The 23,764-nt window shown below is 41.9% G+C and overlaps 2 protein-coding genes across 2 annotated transcripts in view; both read left to right on the top strand.

The window, feature by feature from the left end:
• The window catches only part of usp19 (ubiquitin specific peptidase 19), a 23,716-nt gene extending 10,437 nt beyond the window's left edge, over positions 1 to 13,279 (top strand). The window contains 25 exon segments of the mRNA XM_030732642.1: positions 233 to 348; positions 351 to 460; positions 580 to 588; positions 685 to 820; positions 823 to 876; positions 1,510 to 1,572; positions 1,575 to 1,642; positions 1,783 to 1,819; positions 1,822 to 1,890; positions 1,893 to 1,939; positions 2,111 to 2,221; positions 2,318 to 2,428; positions 2,551 to 2,652; positions 2,811 to 2,873; positions 2,875 to 2,952; positions 3,034 to 3,114; positions 3,116 to 3,153; positions 3,304 to 3,447; positions 4,468 to 4,856; positions 4,951 to 5,061; positions 5,409 to 5,625; positions 7,142 to 7,294; positions 7,395 to 7,561; positions 7,703 to 7,878; positions 12,085 to 13,279. Coding sequence (XP_030588502.1) covers positions 233 to 348; positions 351 to 460; positions 580 to 588; positions 685 to 820; positions 823 to 876; positions 1,510 to 1,572; positions 1,575 to 1,642; positions 1,783 to 1,819; positions 1,822 to 1,890; positions 1,893 to 1,939; positions 2,111 to 2,221; positions 2,318 to 2,428; positions 2,551 to 2,652; positions 2,811 to 2,873; positions 2,875 to 2,952; positions 3,034 to 3,114; positions 3,116 to 3,153; positions 3,304 to 3,447; positions 4,468 to 4,856; positions 4,951 to 5,061; positions 5,409 to 5,625; positions 7,142 to 7,294; positions 7,395 to 7,561; positions 7,703 to 7,878; positions 12,085 to 12,225 — 2,791 coding nt within the window. The 3' untranslated portion in view covers positions 12,226 to 13,279.
• Positions 12,388 to 23,764, top strand: LOC115782464 (uncharacterized). The gene is made up of 8 exons (XM_030732641.1): positions 12,388 to 12,405; positions 14,254 to 14,316; positions 14,413 to 14,683; positions 15,158 to 15,330; positions 15,813 to 16,028; positions 20,026 to 20,186; positions 20,285 to 20,417; positions 21,280 to 23,764. The coding sequence occupies exons 1-8, from the start codon at positions 12,388 to 12,390 to the stop codon at positions 21,454 to 21,456; spliced, it is 1,212 nt and encodes a 403-aa protein (XP_030588501.1). The 3' UTR covers positions 21,457 to 23,764.

Below are 23,764 nucleotides of genomic sequence, written 5' to 3'. Positions count from 1 at the left end.
ATTTCATCTGTATTTACTTGCATGTGAAGTGAAATTTTTTTCCAGTAATTAGCGCAAATCGCTTTCCAGGAAAGCTTTGAAGATAAATACAGTAATTGTCAAAGATGATTTAATAGGAAGGCTTTGAATGCTGTGATACGTCACAGTTTATTACTATTTTGTCTGGCACTGTCCCATTTCTCGTTACTGACTTTCATCTTCTAACCACAAGCTCCATTGTCCTCTGTTTAAGGTGCAGTGGTGGTGCTAAGGTTGCTGTGCCCTCCAGCCCTGCCTGCATGGAGAAGAGCCAGCCAGGCAGCAGCCAGCACAACCTCACAGCCAAGGAAGAGCCTCCGCGAGTTGGGGAGGAAAACCCAAGGCCCCCAAGGCCTCAACCAGAGTGGAGGATGCTGGTCTGGATTCGGTGGCTCCACGCACCGTCTCCGAGCATGTTGCCATTAACAAGGCAGAGCCCACTGTACCATGGTGAATGTGACAATAAATACCCACATAAACTTGAGACTTTGTACTATTGTTTTTGTTTATAGTGGTTTTATTATTCTTATCAGTTGGCTACATGTCTTATGTCTTAAAGAGCTTTCAACAGTAGAGATGCTGAACAAACAGTGTGGATGTGTGCACAGAGGAAAAAGAGAAGTGTAGATGAACTCCAGTAAATGATGCATTTGTTTCCTGTCTCAGCCTAAGCCTACCTGCATGGTGCAGCCCATGACCCACGCGCCTCCTGCCAGCAGCGAGCGCCATGAGGAAGAGGAAGAGAAGAAGGTGTGCCTACCTGGATTTACAGGGTTGGTCAACCTCGGCAACACCTGCTTCATGACAGCGTCATCCAGTCCCTGTCCAATACCAGAGAACTCAGGGACTACTTTCATGGTAAATACTGCATTTATTTTTGCCCCTTTTTAAAAAATAATGCATGGATACATTTATAATTCAGTACTATTCTAATAAATACAGCTCCAATGCAACCCAGAGGTATAATTTAGTTCATTAATCCAGTGCTGTTGCCAAAGAGAGCTCCACGTTTTGTTTTTTTGTTAAAAAGTTAAAGGGGCTGTGTTTTATTACAGCTCGGGTACACAGACCTAGCCCACAGGGGCAGGTTTAATGAGTGCGCGGTAACTTCCACTAGATTTATCTTCATAAGCTACAACTGCAGAAGTTTTGTGTAGTTTCAAACATGTAGAACACTGAAATAAGTTATGCAAAATCTGGGTCACCTAGTTCTTTAGAACAATATAATTTGCTGACGGTTGATGGAAATAAATTCTGTGGACATTAGCAGATGTAGTGTGTCAGCTAATGTCAGGCTATGGTGTGTATTTTAAATTTATTAAAACAGTGACCTACAGCATAAAACATTCCTTAAACACTCTGCATTTGCAGAGCATTTTTTTTATGTAACTGTCACTGTTTGTGTTTGTCCACATGAAGTCATCCTTAGATGATGTTGAACTAGCAGCTAGTGCCATTACTGCATGCCTGTATTTTCTGTTCCCCCTACAGACCGAGCATTTGAGGCAGAAATCAACTGCAATAATCCACTGGGAACAGGAGGAAGGCTTGCCATCAGCTTGCTGTACTGCTCCGGGCTCTTTGGAAAGGAACTCACCATGCCTTCCAGCCCTCAAAACTCAAGGTATAAAAGCAGCACCCTGAGATTTTCTTTAATGACTGTTTTTATTCTTCTCTAGCTATTTTTTCACTTGAAAATTTAAACCTGTATTGTTCAGTTTCTACATCTCCCTTCGTTTTCTCAATTTGTTTCCAACCACACAGGCAATTGTGGCGAGTAAAGCCAGTCAGTTTACTGGTTATGCCAGCATGATGCCCAGGAGTTCATGGCATTCCTGCTGGATGGACTCCACGAGGACTTGAACCGCATCCAGATAAACCTTACACAGAGACGGTCGACTCTGATGGGCGGCTAGACGAAGTTAGTGTTTTTCTTGCCTTTTGAGATGAGATGAGTGCGTGACTCTAACTGCTGAATAAATTCAGTTTATATTTTGGATTCCATCAAAGTAAATGAAACTACTTTATGGAGTAATGACCCACTGGTAGAATCTGCTTGAATTTTGGCCTGATGTGCTTTTTGTTGGTGCAGGTGGTGGCAGAGGAAGCATGGCAGAGGCACAAGATGAGAAATGACTCCTTTATAGTGGATCTCTTTCAGGGCCAGTTTAAGTCCAAGCTTGTGTGTCCCACGTGCTCTAAGGTAACACAGTTCTGCAAAATAATCCTGTTTATTTGTTGCTGTTACAGCACCAACTCCTTTTAATTTGTTTTAACTTATCTTTGTCCTCTTTTTCAGGTATCTATCACCTTTGACCCCTTCCTCTACCTGCCTGTCCCGTTGCCACAGAAACAAAAGGTGCTCTCAGTTTTCTACTTCGCTAAGGAACCTCATAAAAAACCCATTAAGGTAAGATAAGTGCTTTTTGGACCCATCTGAAACTTCCTGGTTCTGCATCAATTAATAAAATGCTGAAATGCAAAGCTGGCTCTCATGACCTGTTAATAAATGTTTGTCTGTATGTGTCGCAGTTTTTAGTGAGTGTGAGCAAGGAGAACTCCAGCACTGCTGAAGTCCTGGAACCCATCTCCAGAAGTGTGAGGGTCAAACCCGAGAACCTCAGACTGGCAGAGGTTAGACATTTACAATAAGGGGATCTCATCCTCTGACAGTGTAATGCAAAGCAGTGGTAGTCTCTGAGTACCACAGACATTTAGAGATGACTTTCTCAAGGACACATGAAGATAAAAACCAGCTTTGTTTAGGTTCTTTTATTTTATTTAACACTCAGGTGGGGAAGAACCGCTTCCAGCGCATGTTCCTGCCAGCCCATTCCCTGGATACAGTGTCCTCTTTCCGACATGTTATTCTGTTTTGAGGTCCTTTCCAAAGACCTGGCCAAAGAGAGAGTGGTGTTGCTCAAAGTGCAGCAGGTATAAATCCCAATTTTAAATTTTGGCAACATGCAAAATACGTGGTTCCATATATTAAAAGGCCTTATGTTTGCCCTGCAGAAACTTCAGGTCCCCAATATCCCCATCTCCAAATGTGCTGCCTGCCTAAAGCCTCCAGTGTCTGAAGAAGACAAACTGAAGGCGGTGCACTCGCTGTTATCGTGTTGGCTACTGCAATCAGTAAGTTTTCCAAAACGTTTTTTCTGCAGCTTTAAATGACCGTTTAAGTATGTTTAAAAAGGAGTGACTGGAGGAAAGCTGTAGTCCACCGTACAGGGATTCCAGTGTCATATTAATTAAATCTGTTTACTTTCTCCTCTCCTTTTCCAGAGTGTGTCAGAAAACCCACTGGCCGAGTCACAAAAGTCTCTGTCGACCCAACACAGAGAACGTGGGCCTGCCTTTCCTGGTCAGTGTGCCAGAGTCTCGACTCTCATATGCCCGCCTCGTCCAGCTTCTGGAGGGTTATTCCAGGTACAGTTGTCGTGTCAGATTTATAAATGTTAGATTTGCTGTGACGTGTCTGAGTTAGGGATGTTCCTGGTGGCTAATTTTAGTTGATTAGTGAAAGGAAAAAGAAAAAACTCAAACTGCTTGACCATTCAAAATGTAAGAACATGGGGGGAAAAGTAAAAATGTTTAATGGATGAGGTAAAATGCTGTCTAAACAAATATAACATGTATTTAAGCGAAATGCAATGCTGTTAATCGTATTCTTCACTAAGCTGTTTATAGTAAATTCTGCCCAAATGTACGTCTCTTTGCACGGAGCACATGTTGCTCACTATGGCAGATTAATTTTCCCAGTTAGTTTGTTTAGAGCGTTAGCCGCGCTCTCACCAGGCTTCTTTCTTTGTAGTTAATGTTTACATGCATGTATAGTAAAGTATATACCAGCTGACTCTTCCATTGATTTAAATCTATTTGACCTAACACTTTAACTACTAGGAGTAAGATTTTCTTCTCTTATTTAGCTGCTAGCAAGTCCAGTTCTTGCAGTAAGCTCTCCAACTTTTCTTGGCAAAGGCTGAAAAAGTCCACTCACCACAACCCAGTTTTTTTTTTTTTTTTTGTTTTTTTATACTGCTGACAATAATAAAGGATCCAAGTTGACTTTTAAATGTGAGCATAATGGCAAACTCTAATTTATGTTCCCTACAAAAAATATTTTTCATTCAGCTTAATTTCCCTCCTTGTTCTTTTTTTCTGTCAGTGTATTATTGCTGGCAACTTCAACAGGAATCAGAGCACCATTATGAATTGTCTCTATGCCAGCTACACAGATGGATATGTGAACACCCAGAAACATGTTTGATACTCAGTGTGCGACAGATTAGATCTGATCTGAATGTCTTTTCAGTCTACGCTCGTGCTGCTAGATGTAAAATAATCAGCAGAATTTACTGTTTGTTTGGATTTAATTATGAATACTATGTGAACATTAAATTTAGTGAGCTTTTAGTGTAATCTCCACTCAAATCTTTCTGCGCGCAGGTTTTCCGTCAACGTGTTCCAGCCTCCTTTCCAGTCAGGCAGAACATCTCCTGAAACATCACAATGCCGAGCAGACCTCCCTCCAGTGCCAGCAGGCTCCCCTGAGAGCCCTGGGTCAGGAGATGAAGCTGTGGGTGGTAGCACTACTGTAGGAGCAGGTAATCTGGAGCTGGAGAGCCACTCGTCGCTGACTGAATCCCAGGGAGAGTATGCTCAGGCCTCAGCTATCCACTCAGGGGAGTCAGAGTCCCTCTCCTCTTCCCAGACGTCCCTTTCCACCACACGGACTACAGATTCAGGATTCTCTGAGCCAATCTCCTCCTCTTGCTGCTTTCTGGACCCTCATGCTGAAAAAGAGACGTCCTGTGAGAAGACGGTGCGACCAGAAGGTAAATGCATAATTCAGATTCTTCATTAATTCTCTGATTTTCATTTTCTTGCTTTCAAGTTTGTTATTTTTTTAACCTCTTGAACTTTCTGCAGCTGCAGTAACAGGGTATCAGCATCCATGTGAATCGGCCTCAGGTCATGCTAGTCAGTTCTACATATCTCTGCTGGACTCAAACAACAAGGAACAAAGGCTGGATGAGAAAGGTGCGACCTCACTTTGCTACAGAACTCATTTTGAGTTTGATTTTAGTCTTAATATTTCCATATTGGGTGGATTTCACAAAGTAAGGTGCTAATTTGATATGCTCTCTTTAAGACTTTTTCTTAACTGTTATTAGTTTGTAGTCATGTTAAGACTGGTTTTGCCTTGTATTGCAGTACATATTGAATTTTTCAGACTTCTTTTTTTGTTTAAGATTATTTGGGGGCTGCTGCGCCTCAGGTACTCAGTCTTCTGAGGTTACATTTTTTTTTTTTTTAATGTGAAATTGTATCTTTTTAACAAAGAAAACCAAACATATTTTTCCCCTCTTCTATGAACCTGTCTGCAGAAGACGCACTGGCAGACCTGCCTGATGATGCGACCCTGGAGCTGGTGTGGAAAAACAACGAGCGTCTAAAGGAGTACGTGCTGGTGAGCTCCAAGGAACTGGAGTATGAGGAAGACCCTGGTTCTCTGAGTGAGACGGCCAGAGCAGGACACTTCACCCTGGAGCAGTGCCTCAACCTTTTCACCAAGCCAGAAGTGCTGGCACCTGAAGAGGCTTGGTAGGAGTATTTTTTTATTAAAAAATAATAATAATAATGCTGCATTGGCATTGATTGTGATTCTAGTCGTGTAGTTCTTTTTCATGTTTTTTTTTTTTTTTTTTTTTTACAAATTCCACTGTTTCCAAAATATGTCATTCTAGACTTCATAAGGTAAATATCCTCAGTGGTGCACGTGTCTAGATTATGTAACAATAAACTGAGGTTTAACTTTCTTTTTTTCCACTCTGTAGCAGACAACAGTGACTAAACTGGCCTGTAGCTGGATAATGTCAGGCCTAGCCATTCAAACAAAGGATTTTTTTTAAACTTTATTATTAGAAATACAAGCGAGAAAGAGAAAGAAAAACACATAAATTGTGGTGGATATTGCTAAGATCAGGGTTCTAGCCAGCAGTTGATGTGCCTTGCTGAGGTGCTGTTGCGCCAGGAGGAGAATTTCAGCAGAACAGATTGCTACTGTAACAGTTAGCTAGCGCAATGGCCATTGGCATTAGCAAGTGGTTGTTCGGTACCTTCGGTCAGTACCAAGAGGGGACCCCCACCCCCAGTCGTACATTCGGTACCGAGATTTAATATGATGTCAGCCCACCCTTTGCCGCTATAATAGCTTCAACTCTTCTAGGAAGGCTTTCCACAAAGTTTAGGCGCGTGTTTATGGGAATTTTTGACCATTCCTCCAGAAGTGTATTTGTGAGGTGAGACACTGATGTTGGACGAGAAGGGCCAGTCTCCACTCTAATGCATCCCAAACGTGTTCTATCAGGTTGAGGTCAGAAATCTGTGCAGGAAAGTCAAGTTCTTCAGCTTGCCAGATGGAGAAGTGTGATTTGTCACTCCAGAGAACACGCCTCCACTGCTTTAGAGTCCAGTGCCGGCGTGTTTTACACCCCTTCATCTGACGTTTTGCATTGCACTTGGTGATGTAAGGCTTGGATGCAGCTGCTCGGCCATTGAAACCCATTCCATGAAGCTCTCTATGCACTGTTTTTGAGCTAATCCGAAGGCCACATGAAGTTTGGAGGTCTGTAGCATTTGACTCTGTAGAAAGTTGGTGCACTATATGTATCATCATTTTACATGGCCTACCACTTTGTGGCTGAGTTGCTGTCATTCCCAATCACTTGGGAATGACTGGACTTGTTGCACAGGTGGCATCCTATCACGGTAACATGCTGGAATTCTCTGAGCTCCTGAGAGCGACCCATTCTTTCACAAATGTTTGTAGAAGCAGTCTGCATGCCTAGGTGCTTGATTTATACACCTGTGGCCATGGAAGTGACTGGAACACCTGAATTCAATCATTTTAAAACTTGTTTGTAGTTCACCATGAGGAAGGTCATATGTATGAAAATGGCTAACAGATACACTGGGCTAATGGATAGATTTGCTAACTTGATGTTTAAAACTTGTCTCTGAAATGAAATTCTGCTGCCGGTATCATCTGAAAAGTATTATTTGATTATGCTGTCGATTCTCCTCCTGAGCTGGTCTTTCTCTGCTGTCTCTTATTAAGGTATTGTCCAAAATGCCAGCAGCACCGCGAGGCCTCCAAGCAACTGTTGCTGTGGCGTTTGCCCAACGTTTTGATCATCCAACTCAAACGCTTCTCCTTCAGGAGCTTCATTTGGAGGGATAAGATCAATGACATGGTTGACTTCCCAGTCAGGTAAATACAAGCTTAAAAGTGTTGTTCAGATATTATTAATAATAATAGTGTATCCCTCAGGTTATTTGTTTTCATGACATTACCTTCTCTTGTCTTTCAGGAATCTAGATCTAAGTAAGTTCTGTATTGGCCAGAAGGATGAGATGCAGCAGCCCCCTATCTATGACTTATATGCAGTCATCAACCACTATGGGGGAATGATAGGAGGCCACTATACTGCATATGCTCGCCTGCCAAGTGACAAGAACAGCCAGCGCAGTGATGTTGGTGAGTCTGTGATCAATAAGGCGTATTTTTATGTATATGGATCTTATACCAAATAACAGTGTTCCAGTTTCACATGTTCCCACCACCTCTTACCACCTCTTACCACCTCTTACCCTCCTCTCTTCCCTCCTTGTCTCTCAGGCTGGCGTCTATTTGATGACAGCACTGTAACAATGGTGGACGAGAGTCAAGTGGTGACACGTTACGCTTATGTGCTGTTCTATCGGCGACGAAACTCCCCGGTGGAGAGGCCGCCACGCTTCCTCAGGCCTGTAGGAGCAGAGTCGCCCACTGCTGCCGGAGCTACTGCCAGCCAGGTGAGGGAGCCACACTAAGAGACAGAGGGCCTGACAGGTGGTTGCCCAGGTTTAGAGTTTCTCCAAGCTTGTTTTTGTTTTTTGTTTTAAGCCTTTGGGTGAAATTTGAATAAAGATGTTCAACAGAGTTTCAAGGAATTTACCCCATGTCTCGTTCACATCAGTGTTGCAATGTAGTTTGGTTAATTGGGGGTGTAGGAAGATTTTAGCTTTGGTTAGTGTGATCTGTTTGCAATGAGGCAGTTGTACATGTTTATTCCTTTGTACATTGTGTCAGGTCCACCTGTCATTGGATTTTGGGAAATTAATAAGTGTTGCAGTATTTGCCAGGTCTTAAGAGACATTGCTGAATGTCTTTGAGAACTGTCTCTGTTCAATTAGTCTTGATAAGAGGAGCTTGTGCTCTGACATTCTTAACAGCCCAGTGGGTTTATAATGGATACATCCATCACTGAGATGGTCTGTTACGCTCAACTCTGCAAAGCTCAGCTGTCAAGCTGCATTAGCATTATCTCCTCCCCCATTTGAGTATACTGCTTTTTTAATACATTTGAGTGTCCCTATTATTATTATTATTATTATTATTATTATTATTATTATTATTATTATTATTATTATTATTATTGTTGTTGACCTAGTGGAAAGCTGAAAAGCAGAAAATACACCAGAGATTTATGTATCATGGGTGATCTCGCTTTGACTTGCAAATCCATATGGGTTCAAATTAAGTGGATAATGTTTTTTTCCTTTTCATAAATCTTGGTGGCACTGAGATATTAAAGGATTCTCTTCAGAGCTTTGTTGTAACCAGATGAACAGCAAAAAAAAAAATTGTTTCCTGTGAGTGCTTCAAGCCAAAAACATTGTATTTGAGTATTTTAAATTCACTATTGTTTACATTGATGAGTATATTTCATTCCTGTCCATCAATTGACTTTGAAATAACTGAATTGTGTTTTTCCATGTGAGCACAGTGCAAACAAAATGGAGATTCTTAAAAAAAAAAAAAAAATCACTTATCACTGCTGGATGTGATGAACTCCACATGTTCCTTAGATATAAATGCTGTGAAGTGTTCAGTTGTTGCACAAACTGTCAAAGCTCAGGCTTAATTTTCATATCAGTTTTGTAACACTTGTTCAAATCAGTAAGAATGTTACGCAGTGTTTCCAACATACTGGCTAAAATATAAATTTTGTAACCTGAGCTTTTAGTAGTAAGAGCTTGAAGAGGTCCCTTTGTTTTCTGAATCATGCAAATTTGAGTCTCATTCTTTCTAAAGAACAAACCCGCCACTGACCCAGGTTCAGGCTTCATCTCCTTACAAATCAGTGCTCATCAAGTACATAGATTTGAAAGTTTCTAATGTGATGGTAGTATTTGTTAGACGACACACCTTTTCCTAGAAGCTGACACCGGTTTCCGCCAATCGCAGGCCTCTCTAATATGGCGGGAACTGGAGGAGGAGGAGGAAGACGATGGGCTTGACGAAGGGCCCCGTGGACTGTTCCACTCTGCGCTGCGGCGACGCCGAACGCAGAGGAACAGAGGCGAGGAAGACGGAACAGAAGAGTCGGTGCGATGGCACCGCAGGCAGAGGATGTCGGACTATCCCGATGATGACTGCGTGCGATACTTTGTTCTGGGCACGCTCACTGCAGTGCTCGCTTTATTTGTCAATCTGGTGTACCCTCTTCTTTTCAAAGCCAGCTGGACCTGAGCGCTGGCTCTGTGGTTGCTTGCTGGACCACCCCTAAAATAATAATAATAATAATAATAATAATAATAAAAAATGCCAGTTTGTAGAATAAAGAAGAGATATTTTTAGTTTGTCAAACTTTTGCCAGTAAAATATTTTTCTGTTCTGCACAGCATCACAATACTTGAAGTGGCTAAACCCTTTAAAATATTTTTGGCACTTATTCCTATATTAAGCTCATTAAGGTCTCATATATTAAGGCATATATTAAGGTGGCTTATGTTAAAGTCACAGCAGATCATGAGAGAAGCTTGTAGTTGAGCCTGCAGGAGACCATCCACAGACTGTAACGATGCATTCAGTGTAAACTTCTCACTACGTTACCTTTGCATTGTGTAGAGTGCCCTCTAACTCTGTATATTTCTAAAGAAAGTTGCAGTTTTTGGTGTCTAGTACAGGGGTCGGCAACCTGTAATCCGGAAAGAGCCATTTGAACCCGGTTTCCACGGAAAACAAAACAGTGAGGGCCGCAAATACTAGCGGTAGCCGCTACCACAAGTGACACATATATTGAGAAACTAAAATAAATAAATAAATGATTTTATTTTAATATTTCAAGATCACAATAATGTTCCAATTTAAAACTACAACAAAAACCGAACTGACAAAATAAAATGCACTTCAATTGGATACTTATAGTTTACTTCCGCGAGCTGCACAGAGCCGCAGATTAAGCCTGAATGAGCCACATGCGGCTCCGGAGCCGCGGGTTGCCAACCCCTGGTCTAGTAAGAATTCTCAGATCAGCTGTGACGGCCTAATTTATACATCGAATATGTGGAGTTGAATCACCGAACCCGAAAGCTTATTGACTCAAACGGCTCGACAAAAACGATCTTCACTGAAAGAGCAGCGACGCACCGAGATGTGGTTGAAATATCTGGAAAATGCTCACAAGTGGAGCCCTTTTAGGTGCATTCTGTTTTGGGACAGAAGTTATATAATTGTGTAGTATCCTTTTAAATACTTACAAGCTGAGAATTATAAGAAAATGATTGTGCCACAGCCACACCAAGCTGCTTCTGAAGGCCACCTTTTGTTTCCAGTGCATCACACTCATAAAAGATCTGTGTGTAGGATTCAGTGGCGACTGCCCGTCTGTCCGAGCATGTACAGAAATCTGCGCTGTACCTGTTTGAGTCGTCCTCTCTGTGTTACTGGAGAAGCATGACTCATATTTAGCAAACAGAAATGTATCCATTTGTGTTTGTACACTAATAAGCAATGCTGTGTCTTCTTATGGAGCCCCATAAATCCTACACATTGGTCCTTTTAACAGTATAAATGTAAAATTTCTGATCCTGTCCAGACACCGTTGTTTTTTTGTTTTTAATGTCCTCTTTTAGCAAAATGTACTGTAGTACACTTTAATGAGTTTTCTACAATATTTCTTGAGTTTGTTTTTAAGTGTGTGATTGTTGAATATCTCTAAGCCATACCTGCGTTTAAGATTTCCGATTCACAGAATGAAGTTTTAGGGTTTCCTTTTTGTTGTTGTTTTGAGCAGTTTGCAGAAGATGCAGTATATTAACAGCCATAAAACTATGAATTTCCATCTGCCTTTGAATGTAATGTTTATAGATTGCACTACTTTAAATGGAGCTGAATTATGAATGATTTTTGGAACTTTAAAGTGTTGAACATTAATTGACTATTTAATTAAGGACAGTTACACCTTCACTTACATGTAAGCTGTAAGTAAAGGTATTTTTGTAGAGACTTTCAATTTTAAAAATATATTATCAGCATAAGAAGCTGGATGACTTCATCTTGTCATTTAGCAGGTGTGGAAGTCTTGCAGACGCCACACTGTCCACAGATCGTTTTTTTGCTCTGCAGTCGTCCTGTGACGACCGTTTGTGTGTCTGTGTTTGGGTCTCAGGGAAATCCCAGGACTTTTCTAGTACCCCGTCAGTGTAGAGAGACCTGCGTTTGCTCTGTAGAGCTCAGAGCACCATCAGACCGGATATTTGATTCAGACATATGCAATTCTCAACTCTTGACTTAAAATTGTTAATGGTTTGTGATCTAAGTTTTCTAATTTGTCTCATCAACTCTTAGGTGTGTTTTAGGGGGCCCAAGCTCTAACTGCTGATTGGCTGATTTAAATGGACCTGACTGATTAAAATGATCTGAATGTGTGTGTAGTCTAATTTAAAAGTTTAATTGCAAAATAAGAATAATCATGACCTGTATTTTGTGAGGCCTCCATCTGTAATATTAGCTATGAAAGTACTGTATTTAAGAGATCATAACCTATTTTAATTTCCATGCAATAATGTATCTCAATACCTCTGCCTAAATGCTGCTTTCTAATATATAAGCTTTGTGAAAATAAAATTCCCATCTTTGTATAACTCGTCTGTTGTTAAAAACTGTGTTCCATGCTCACAGATGAACACAGATGAGCCAACATGATTGATTGTTAACACTGGTTTATTTTACAGGCCTCTAGCCAGTCGCTATATGGCACAGATCTGGATGCCGAAGGACCACCTACGTTGACCCCTGAGGTACCCTCTGACCTCTACGCCCACTCCAGCGAGTGCGCGGCACCATCCTACAGCAACATGGAGGAGGTGGATTAGTGGCTTCAAGGACTGATGAAAGAAATGACAGGAGAGTTGGTGGTCCATGGAGGGTCCCCCAAGTGGGAGCAGCTCCTCAGCTGAAGACACGTCTGCCCTCGTTGGCTACACTGGCATCCGAATCAGGTGTCCAGGGAGGGGTGGGGTGGGGCAAAAGGTGCAATGCTAAAAGATGTGGAGGTGGGCTTTTGAGGATTTGACTGCACTCACTTGTGACAGACCTTTAGATGCACACATTATTATACTCACATTAATAATCATTGAAGAAGACTTAACAAGTTACACGTGTAGTTCATCGGGTTCATATAGGGACACACTTGTATAATCTCAGAGCTCCTCTTAGCAGCTCCCAGTAAAGCTGCTGCTAACGGAGTTTCTCCTCCTCCACCTAACAATCACCTAACAGAGGGTGTCCATGCACCAAGCACCTTGTGGTCTGGTTTCAAATGAAAAAAAGCTAAAAACCTGTTCTCGCTAACATTAACCAGACCTGTGGTCAGTTATTAGGGTATATTTGGAGACTTTGATGATTGTCGTAATATAAATGTGTTTTTTTTTTTTCCCTTTTAAAGTTTGATTTTCCTGGTTTGTTTGTGGCGGTGTATTCAGTAAGTTGGACTGGAATTGTAGCAACACAAAGGAAAAATATGTGAGATGGTGCTGACCAACTTTTTTTTGTTATTTGGTTTTGGTTTTAATACAGACAGCACATGCTTTCTGTCTTGTTGCTCTCTAAACTTGATTTAGCTTTAGTTTCTCCAGCATTTTTCTTTTGTACTTGTTTAGTTATTCAACCTGTGGCTGCATTTGTCAGAAGGCTTCAGTATAAACTGAAATGTGCATGACTGCATGTGACCCTCGCCCCTTGTCAGATGTCCCCTCACCTCCTCTTGCTGCATTTCATTATTTCTGTTTTTTGTGAGTTGTCTAGCCTCACCTTCTTTCCCCTCCTTTGTAATGGACTGCATATATAATGTGGGGATCATTAAGAATGCTGCTGTGGATACATATAAATGGTTAATATAAATAAAAACAATTTTGAGAATTGCTGAAAGTTGTGCCTGCAGTCTTTTCTCTCTGTACATAAACAGTGTTTTCCTTTAGGAACAGTGGACAACTTTCCCAAAGGTCTATCAGTCACTGCTTAATTCAGGGCTACCTCGAATAATTTCGTGTTTGTAAATGCGACACATTTCACAACTACGTACTAAGTGTTTTAGCTAAATTTAAAACTGTACTCTGTAAATTGAATTTGTGTTAAGTCAGCCATAACTCAGCTGGTTTTCTGAGGCTGCCATTAGAGCTGAAGACATTAGCAGATACTTAACTAATTAAACCTTTAAATCATGGTGTCATGGAATTAAGGCACCGAATGATTCATGGGAAGTATACTGATGTTAATCTGCATCTAAAATGCAATTTAAAATACTCTGCACTGCCCAAAAGGCCATGTACAAAACATAGGAGGGGGCAGGTCCCAGGGTCAGGCATCTGCAGGGGTGAAACAGAATGATGACAGTCGATGGCTTTTAGTAATATGTTAACCACACACCTGTGCATCAAGTAATGTAGAGTCGTGAGGGCAAAACACAAAGAGACCTAACAAAATGACAGATTAGAGAAAGTGCAGGTAACATTTGTCCTCCATGCCTGGCCTGCTTTATAATTTATAATGCCATTAGCTCTAACTGCTATTATGCACATAAATAAACATGAGGTGAAATGATACTGGAGTGTGTTTACATGAGGTAGAAAAAAACACAAGGTGAAAAAGGAGGTTAAGATGTCCAAAGTCTTCAAGTTTTTTTAATTAGTTCCACGGACAAAACCTGATTCCTGCCATTAGTGTCTGATTGTCAGTCAGTGGTACTTTGTGGCCTTTTCCAATTAAGTCTAACTAATAAATTGCCCAAACACCCGTGTGTAGGTGAAGCCACAATCTTGGGTGATTCCTTCGGTCTGTACTGTAAAGCTGGAGGAAACAGAGGGTGGCGCTGTTTCACGCCGTTTCGTTGCATTCAACCACAGACCCGCCGAGGAAGAAGAGGAAGCAACCTCAGCAGCTGGGTGAGGAATGACGGGGAAGTACCGGTAAATAACCATGAGTCAGTCCTGAGCCGCGCAGGTAGGAAATTTTAGCTGTAAAATTTTCAACCCATTAACTACGGTGTCACTGTCATGGCGGAGGTCGGTGAGAGCAGCGTCCGCCGAGCTGAAGAAGATGACGGGACGGAAAGCAGAGAGGTCCACGAGTGTGTGTGGGGGGCAGGTGACGCCACGGTGACAGTCCCTCGGGAGCTCTGGTCCACACATCACGAGCCGACGAAGAAAAAGCTGGTCCTGCATGTTGACCTAAACAACACCATCCTGGTGTCGGACGCCGTGACATGTCAGGGGACGGTGGCTGCTCTGGACTACTTTCTAACCACGGTCACCTGGGGGAAGAAGGGCAAACACGGTAAAGTGGACTTAATGGTGCTTTTCATTGTCACGCAGGAATGCTAGGAATGCGTGTGCGCCCGGTCAGCTGATGTGGGGAACTTACTGCTGCTGTTGTGCTGAAGGAAGGCTGAACTCCGTTTAAAACTGAACTGAATTTAAAGCTCCTTCTACTTTCCCTGACCTGAATATCGGTTTATCAATAAAGTAACTGACATCGACAATCACAGGTTGCCTTTTTATTTAACGCAAATGTGGAATTAGATCTCATAAATTCATGTTATTGTCTTTTAATGTTTGGCAGAATGTGAGTCCCACTAAGGCTGAAATGTTACTCTCTATTATTACATGAATGAATGAATGAATGAATGAATGATATTATGTGTTAGAGAATTTTCAGTATAGATAAGAGAGACGGAGAACCTTGGATATAAACCCTTTGCCTCCTTTGTCCAGTTGTTTATTGTCTTGTTCTCATCGTCTCTCTGTGCAGGAACGTGGGAATGGTTGAGTGACTCACCCTCTCTGCTCCCACCCCGCAGTGATGCTGTAAGCCACTACTCCCAGTTTGGACGGATTCCTGGTTTCACCTCTGGCGCTGGGCGTCGTTTCCGTAAGGTTCTGGACGAGCATCTGAACCTGCTCTGCTGGCCTGAGGGTGTAAAGGTAGGTGTCCTGTGGGACAGCGTCACCAGGGCGGGCTGTTTGGAAAGTGTGCATTTATTGAAGTCTGTGAAGCTTCTGCCGAACCCTGAGAGAAAATCGTTAAACCTCTTATTACTCCTTCTTGTCAGATTTTGATTTTTCAGTGACTCGAGAGAAACCTGGAGCCTGTGTATACACAGTGCAGTGTAGTTAGTTCAGTGGCAGCTGGCAGGAATCGAGTATGTCATTTTATATTTAGCCTTTGCCTTATCATGCCAGGGTCACCAATGCAACATTTATTCATTATTTAATTACTTTCTCAGTTCATTTTCTCACTTTCTATCCATCCCTCACTTTGACAGTCAGGTTGTCGTTGCCGGCATCTTGGTTATCGGCGAACTGCTGCTTTTCATTAAATCAGTTGTTGCACTTATTGAAACCAGCTTGGTAGGCTAATGCAATTACACGTTGCTAAGTGCATCCTGGCTTCGTGTCCTCTGCAGGGAGACAAAGAGCTGTCTGTAAAAGGAGAAGACGGACGCCTGTACCACTGGATCCTCCCCTCCTTCTTCCAGCTGCTCAGAGACCTTTCACAGGAAGGTCGGGAGTTTGCCGTCCTCTTCCGTACGTTTGGAACCGACCTACCTCGTGTGCTGAGAGCCGTGTCCCAAGCACTCGACGGGGCACATCCGCTGTTCCCTGATCTGCCTCAGCTAAAGGTAACTTAGGATTACACTCAGCTGTGAGTTTGAACGAGACTGCGCCACTTCTCAGCCACTTGCCAATAATGACAGCGTATTTGACATAAAGTCAGAAATAGTATGAAGTGGAGGAGCAGGGGTGGAAATGCTAAAGAGATGGCCGTCAGTGTTCTAGGAGACTCTCTTTGAGGCAGAACGCAGAGGTTTATGATTGCAAGACTTTGCAGTGCATTTCGTATCAGGTAATGTTTCCAGGATTCAGTTAATAAAGGGAGGATGGGGGCTGGAGGAGACACCATGGCATTCCTAAGCCAGCCAATAGATGTAATCCTCCAGTGTGTCCTAAGTCTGCCCCTGGTAGGACATTCCCGAAATACCTCACCTAGGAGGCATTCAGGAAGCTTCCTATTCAGATGCCCGAGCCATCTCAGCTGTTTCCTTTTCGATGTGGAGGAGTGATGGCATAACAAGCCCCTCCTGAATGTCCAAGCTCCTCACCCTGTCTTCAGACACCCTTCAGAGGAAGCTCATTTCCACCACTTGTGTCCATGATCTCATACTTTTGGTCCCATGTGATAATGTTGTGGTTAAACGTGAGGACCGAGAAGACATCCATGGATTCTAAAAGTCTGGATTTTTTTTCCTTTGTTGTTGACTTGTTCAAGGCTGAGTGAGTATATGGAAGTTCGAGCAGTGTATATTCTGACTTATCGGTGTCCACGTCTTGGACAGCCGCATTCTTATGTCCTTGCCTCGAGCTGTGGGGACTACATGAGTCTATGAGACAAAAATTCCATCAACTAATCTCAGAATTCTTGGAAATGACTGCAAAGTGAAAAAAAAAATGCATGAGTCCAGAGATTTGTATGCTTTTAATTATTCACATGGAGTCTAGGTTTATTCACAAGGTACGTGAAAATATCCTAATTCAGAACTGTCACATTCTGCCACCACATCCCAAAACCGATCACTGGCTTTTACAAACTTTAAAAAGGTCTGCAGGATGTGTAGGAGGCGATCAGCTGATGTGGGCTGATACTGAGATCAGCTGATCTACAGGCTGAGCCTGACTCTGGCCGGCCTGCACTGATTCCATCACATAGTTGCCATTCTTCATATTACATAGACTTCATAGACTTCACTTCCTGCTTTGCTTAAAACTGTTGCTGTTTTCGCTATCTGGTTGTCACTACCCGAGGGTGAAGTACTTCCCTCGTATGTCACCTCCAGCACTTAAACCAGGACTGAGTTAATAATAAGTGATCTTATAGCCATAACCTATTCAATTTGCATTCACATCAAGCTGATGCGTCATCTTACTTAAGAACTTGGCCTAAAAGAAGGCAACTTCAAACACTTTTAAAACACTAAATAGAGCACGATAATTAGAAGCCTAATTATTAATGTTTTGCTCTGCTGCTTTTTTTTTTTGATGTTGATATTGTGCAGGGGTGAGTGACTACAAAGACGATCTTTGGCACAGCATGACCTTCTGCGCTCTCACACGTGAAACCTTCCCCTCACACAGGCATTCTCAAACATGCATCTACTTGACTCGTCACCCGGAGGGTTTTGTACCTGTTAGCGCGCCGGAGTGGAGTCCATTGATTCTGAGAAGAGCATAGATTGGAAAGGATGGCTGGATAGATGTGGGGGGGTTGGGTGGGCGGAGGATGCCCTCAAAGTGAGCCTGTCAGCCACAGTTAGCTCTGTGAGGAAGAGCTCAGTGGAAATCTTATTCAAACAGCCTCCTGTCAGATGCTATTAATCTGTGTGTTGAGACAGACGGAGCAGGGATGGAGATCAATCACAGGACCTAATGTGAGTGCTCACTTTGGCAACTTGAGTTGTCTTCGTGCTTCAGTGAATTCTGCAGCTGCTCCAGTGTATTTGTCGTCAAGTCATGAGGATGTGTGCACTGGAAAAGGGGTCCAATTAAATCTTTAGTTAAGAGTTCAAGCCAGCTCCATGTTAATGTTCTAATCATTGCATTTGGTGGTGTCTGTGTACCTAATTGTGAATGTAGACCAGCACAGCCAATGAAACTTTTTTTTTTTTAATGCATTTTTGGCCACAGAGGAGAGAGACAGGAAATGGGGGAAAGATACAGGACGTGAACCCGCGCCGCCCGCACCGCAACGCGGCATATGTATGTGGTCGCCGGCTTCACCACTAAGCCACCCAGGCGCCCATCACAGCCAATTAAACTGACCTCAACCCCACTGAACACTTGCAGGATCAGCTTGTGCGTGCTGTTCATGTCAGAGTGACCAACACAACTACACTGGTTGAAGAATGGGATGCCGTCCCACAGCAGTGTGTGATCAGCATGAGGAGGAGGTGCCAGGCTGTTGTGGCTGTGTCTGGTTCTTCCTCATGCCCCTGATTGTTAAATGAATGTTAATGCCAGTTTGTCTTGTTTCTTCACACTTCAATCAGTCAATCCGATAAATGACGCCAGACCAGAGTTGGCAGCAGAATAAGCTGTTTGGCATTGGCAGAGAAGATCTGGCAAGTTTTTCATGGGTGCAACCCACATACTCAACTCTGCTGCTCAGCCCATAAATGATTTTTCCTTACAAATGTGGCTCCATTTAAAGGGACATATACAGGCCTTCCAATGGTATAAGATGGTATAAGGGTATAAGATTTATTGCCAAGAAACAAAGAAATAATCAACCAAACATAAATTTTCCTGATTTTTTTTTTTTTTTTTTTTTTTTTTTTTTTTGTGCCAAGTTTATTATCACGCCTCTTTAAGACTACTTGCTTTTTTTATTGTATTTCACAAATGTAGAATGTTATGCAAATGTGCTACATGATGGTTTAAGCTTTTTAATGTATATTATATGATTTGATTCAGCAGGGAGTAAAAGCATTCAGACCGCTGGGGGAAAACAGCAGAGAAACAGACCGCTGATCAGATCCAGTGCTAATATTAAATTGCCTACTTGTAGGTCAGCTGTGTTTTGCTGTTCTCCACTTAATGGTGTATGCTTAAATATAGAGTACTATGCTAGCATAGGAGACACTAAGATTATGTCATACCTTTTAATGACATAACAAGGCTAAGGTCTGTCAGGGCACTTGCAGCTCTGTTAGGCTGTTCCTCAGCTCAGTGGTGCTTTGAGGTGAATGCAGACATAAAAAGTGACAGTGCTGATGTGCATTTAGCAGGTTTTGTTTGCCATGTTCACGTTTCACTGTTAACTTGTTAAATATGCTAATTAGCACTCAGCACGGAGACCTTTGCAGGTATTTAGATATGGGTTTTAGCCTGACTAGTGCTAATTGTAGCTACAATTTACAGATGCCCCCTAAATGTGTCTTATGAAGCTACTGTTACAGAAAGCCAGAGCCATAAAGATGCACTCACTGAGTGTGTGTGTGTGTGTGTGTGTGTGTGTGTGTGTGTGTGTGTGTGTGTGTGTGTGTGTGTGTGTGTGTGTGTTGGTGAGCTGTAGCCTTTTTCATCACCTCGTCAAAGGCCTGTTTGAGGGATAAAATTTGGGTTTACAGTTGAGGTTAGACTCAGGTTTAGGCTAGGGTAAGGATTTGATCCTTAGTTGTGAATGCACTGCTGTGTCCTCACAAAGATACCTGTTTGTGCCCCCCCCCCCCCCCCCCCCCCCCCCCCCCCCCCTGCAAACAGGGGATGACTCTCAGCCAAAATATGAGCAGCTGGATGGGCAGGAAAAAAAAAGGAAAATTCCAGTTTCTCCTGAGGACATTTTAAGCTTTTCTATGATGTTTGAGTTTTTATCTTAAAGTATCCATAGTGCAGTATGCTGAGTTGTTGTGGCACAGCCTTTTGCTAGTGTAGCCTTTTGCTAGACTTTCAGCTGATATCACAATTAATTTAGGTCAAGTCTGCCAGAGGCTGTATTTTAATAACAAAATCATTTCAAATAAGTTTTTTTTTTTTTTTTTTTTTTTGCTTACCTCAGAGTTCTGAGCTGTTCTCCCTCCTTCTTTATCTCTCTGACTCTAACTCGTCCTCTTGCTCCCGGCTCAGTTGAGCGTGGATATGACTCCAGGCAAGATCCGCTGCAGCAAGAGGGGAATCGTCCTGAATCGAGCCGAGAAGCGTGTGTCCTCTCGCGATGGGGAGCGAGGCCTGTACGAGTACTTCAGCTCTGTGCAGGGTCTGGGAGGATTTCAGGACCACTTTGACTGGTAGGCTCAAAGCTTCTCAAAGAAACCCTGATTGTGGATTTTCGCGTCTCTCTCTCTGAGCTTTTCCTAATCTTTCTCTGTCTTTGTTTTCTGTCCAGGTGGGCTGCTAATACCTTCTCCATCCGTGGGGGGAAGCCAATGTGGGTCGACCCCTTTGATGAGCATGTACAGCACATCTTTATAGATGACAATATACGACAGAATGACGAGGATACTATCGTTAATCCAAAGGTAATGCCGCTTATTTAAAAATATTTTAAAAATACTTTACTCTCACAGTTCAGCATGAATTTGTTTACACAATACTCACAATACTAGATTATACTTTGTATGAGGATACAGGATTTCCAAAATGGGTTCTTTTGTGAATGTAATGCGCTTCTGTAATTTTAAGATGGCATTTTGTTTTCTGCATCGCTCAGTAGGTGTTCATTGACATACACGATGGGTTGTGTGGGTGAGCTGCTGGCAACCAGCCCCAGCCCGTTGGAGTAACTTTCACGAGTGTGCATTTGTCATGTGTATTTTGAGGCTCTATATAAAGCCCACGCTCTGAGCCAGACCTGCATTTTTCCACCATTGATCAGAAGAGTGCACAGTTACACTGAGCTGAGCAAAGTAGCAGCGCAGCTGGGACACGACGGCCATCAGTTTTCTTCCACTTATTGAAGTCAGGGTTTTGCAGAAGGGATACGGTGTAAAAAAATAAAATAAAATACAAAAACGGGACAGTAACAGAGCAAATGCTGGTTTAAAAAAATGGTTTGAGCAGTAAAAGCTTTGACAAGTGTAACACTCCAGAAAAACTGTTCATAAACCTGTAAAAAAAACCCAAAACAACAGGTGAGTAATTTCATTTCTGAAACAGCTAAAAGGCAACAACCAGAGAATCTCTCGGGCATCCTGATTCATAAACTACGAGTATCTCTGGTGAGCTTTTCAGTGCCAAAGCTAACAGGCCACCAATGCACAGACGCACACTGTAGCTGCTTCAGAGCTCCAGAAAGCAAAATGACGTGTGTGTGTGTGTGTGTGTGTGTGTGTGTGTGTGTGTGTGTGTGTGTGTGTGTGTGTGTGTGTGTGTGTTTCGCAGGTTTTCTTGGACCCAGGTGGCTCTGACACTCGCACAGCCTGCACCTCTGAGCTCTATGATATCACCTTGATCCAAACGGACCTCCTCCAGGCCATTTCTGACCCCAGCTACTTCACCCGGCGTGTGCACATCTGTCTGGAAAACTATGAGAAGAATGTCCAGCAGGGGGCAGGCTAAAACACACTTCAAACTTTGTGTGCTTCCTGTATGTCTGTTTGTCTATGAGACAACTTTCAGTCTATACAGGGGATGCAGACACAATAGCATTTAGGCAGGACTGTTAAACACAAAGTTAGAAGACTTGCTGAGAGTTCATCTAAACACAAATTTAAGACAATTACATAAGGAAGCAGGTTACATGAACAGGAGGGGTCATAGTTGTTACCTGAAGATAAAATATTCTTCCAGGAGGACACAGTAAATGATATAAGTGGCAGCTAGATAAGCAGGACTGTAATTCATCTTATGGTTTAAATACCATGTATACTTAATAAAAAGAATAACTGACCATAAAAGGAGCACTTCAGTTAGATTGCACTGTCTGCCATCCTAAAGTGAACTGCCACCCAGTCAAAAGCGTTTTTGACCCAGTTGAGCGCTAAATTGGCCGGGCTGCGCTCTTTAATTGCACCGAAGGCTCTGTGACTAATCACTCCAGGATATAATTGGCCAAACTCTCTGAATTTGGAGGCAGAGAGAATGATTGGGGTCAGATATGGAGAAAAAGCTCCTCAGTTGTTGTGGTTATTGTGGGCTTTGCTTCAGCTCCTTTTATTTCTTGAATTCGCTCATTGGGACATTGTTTACATCCACGCAGAACCCAGTGGTAATACTTGAATATTTTCAGATGAATACTCAGTATGTGTTACTTATAAATGCACTACAGTCGTGAACTGACTCTTTATGATAGATGGCTCAAAATTTGAGCTTTAATGTGGTTTAATATGACCATCTTGCTAGCACGAATCCCCATATTAGATTTGGAGCAGTTCATATGTTCCTGATGTGATCCGATGATCTATGAAGCGTTCATTACCGCAGCCAGATGTAAAAAGTAACATGTTCTTAGTGACGGGTTATTAGGGTTTGGGGATTGTTTGCACTGAGTTATTTTCTGCAGCTTTTGTTTAAAGGCACCCTTTTGAGAATTATAAAATAAATCAAATTTGGGTTGAAGTTCATGGAAAATTTTGCTTTGAGGGTTTTAGAATATATTTATTACTGAGCTTCCAGGGAATTTTAACGGCTTTGTTTTTCTCAGGTCAGTTGTAAAGAGGCAGCCAAATAAATGCAGTATAAGTAATATTTTTTTAGTATATTTTTAGCCAAGAGTTCCCTGCAAATTAATATACTTATAAGAAAAGTTTGGAGAGAAAGTTTTGTTTGTGGTGATAAGCTTACAGTAGAGCCCGACTGATATTGAACTTTTGCGGCGGAGGCTGAAATTGATTTTAAGGAAGTTAAAGGAAAAAAATATATCAGTAAATATTCTTTAATATTCTTGTAATGTTAAAAACATGTACAGTGATGTATGTTGAATATGCCACTATCGGCCTATAATATCAGCTGACTTCCCTCAGGGCTCTAAATCAGTGTTTCACAGTGGCTTCAGGCACCTAAACAGCCTGTATACTCACTCAGTATGACTCAAAACCTATAAGAAGTCAGACAGTAACTACTGAACTGTGTCCAGTTCTTTGAACATTATTTAAGATGTTTTTATTTGAAATAATAATTTTATTATTGAGCATTGGATTCCATCCAAATGTAGAGCTCATTTTCAGTTTATTTGGAGAAAATCAAAAAATGAAAAGCCAAAAGAATGATTGCATTTTTTTTTTTAAATATTATAAGTTGGTTTGTTTATAAGCATTAAACCATTTTAGGAGACATTTTGCTTCAAATGTGATGAAAATTGGGAGTTTTTTTCCCCATGTGTTACTTTGGGGAAGGCGACGTTACCTCACAGCGCTACACGCCTCACATCATTTCTGATGTGTGCGGCGCTGCCGCTCTTATGTTATGTTTCACGTGCTTCATCTGTCTTTAAGCATGTTTCTACTGAACACTAATTTGTGTCTCTATTACTGTTTTATGTGCTAATCAAAATATGCTTAAAGACTCTTTAACCTCAGTAAATTATACATTCATACAAAGCAAAGTGATGATTCACTTTAATCAGAACCCTGAACCTTTCTATAACTAATGTAAGTTTGAAACGCTGGATGTGTGAAAATCCAGGAAAAATGCAAACAAATACTGCATTGATTCACTGTTTGAATGTTTTGTAATGTGCTAATATTTCTGCATTAAAGCTAAACCAACACAGCAGTGAAACACTGTGTACTGAAGTGACATCTCCAGGATATGGCTGTGGTTCAATGAGATTTGATTTGAATGCACATTTAATGAAATTTTAATTTAAAAAAAAATTTTTTTTTTTTTAATAAACAGAAATTGTTTTTCTGCTCATTTTTCTGATGTC

This window comes from Archocentrus centrarchus, chromosome 7 (genome assembly GCF_007364275.1).
Source record: "Archocentrus centrarchus isolate MPI-CPG fArcCen1 chromosome 7, fArcCen1, whole genome shotgun sequence".
Taxonomy (NCBI): domain Eukaryota; kingdom Metazoa; phylum Chordata; class Actinopteri; order Cichliformes; family Cichlidae; genus Archocentrus; species Archocentrus centrarchus.
This window is presented reverse-complemented; position numbering and strand designations above follow the sequence as displayed.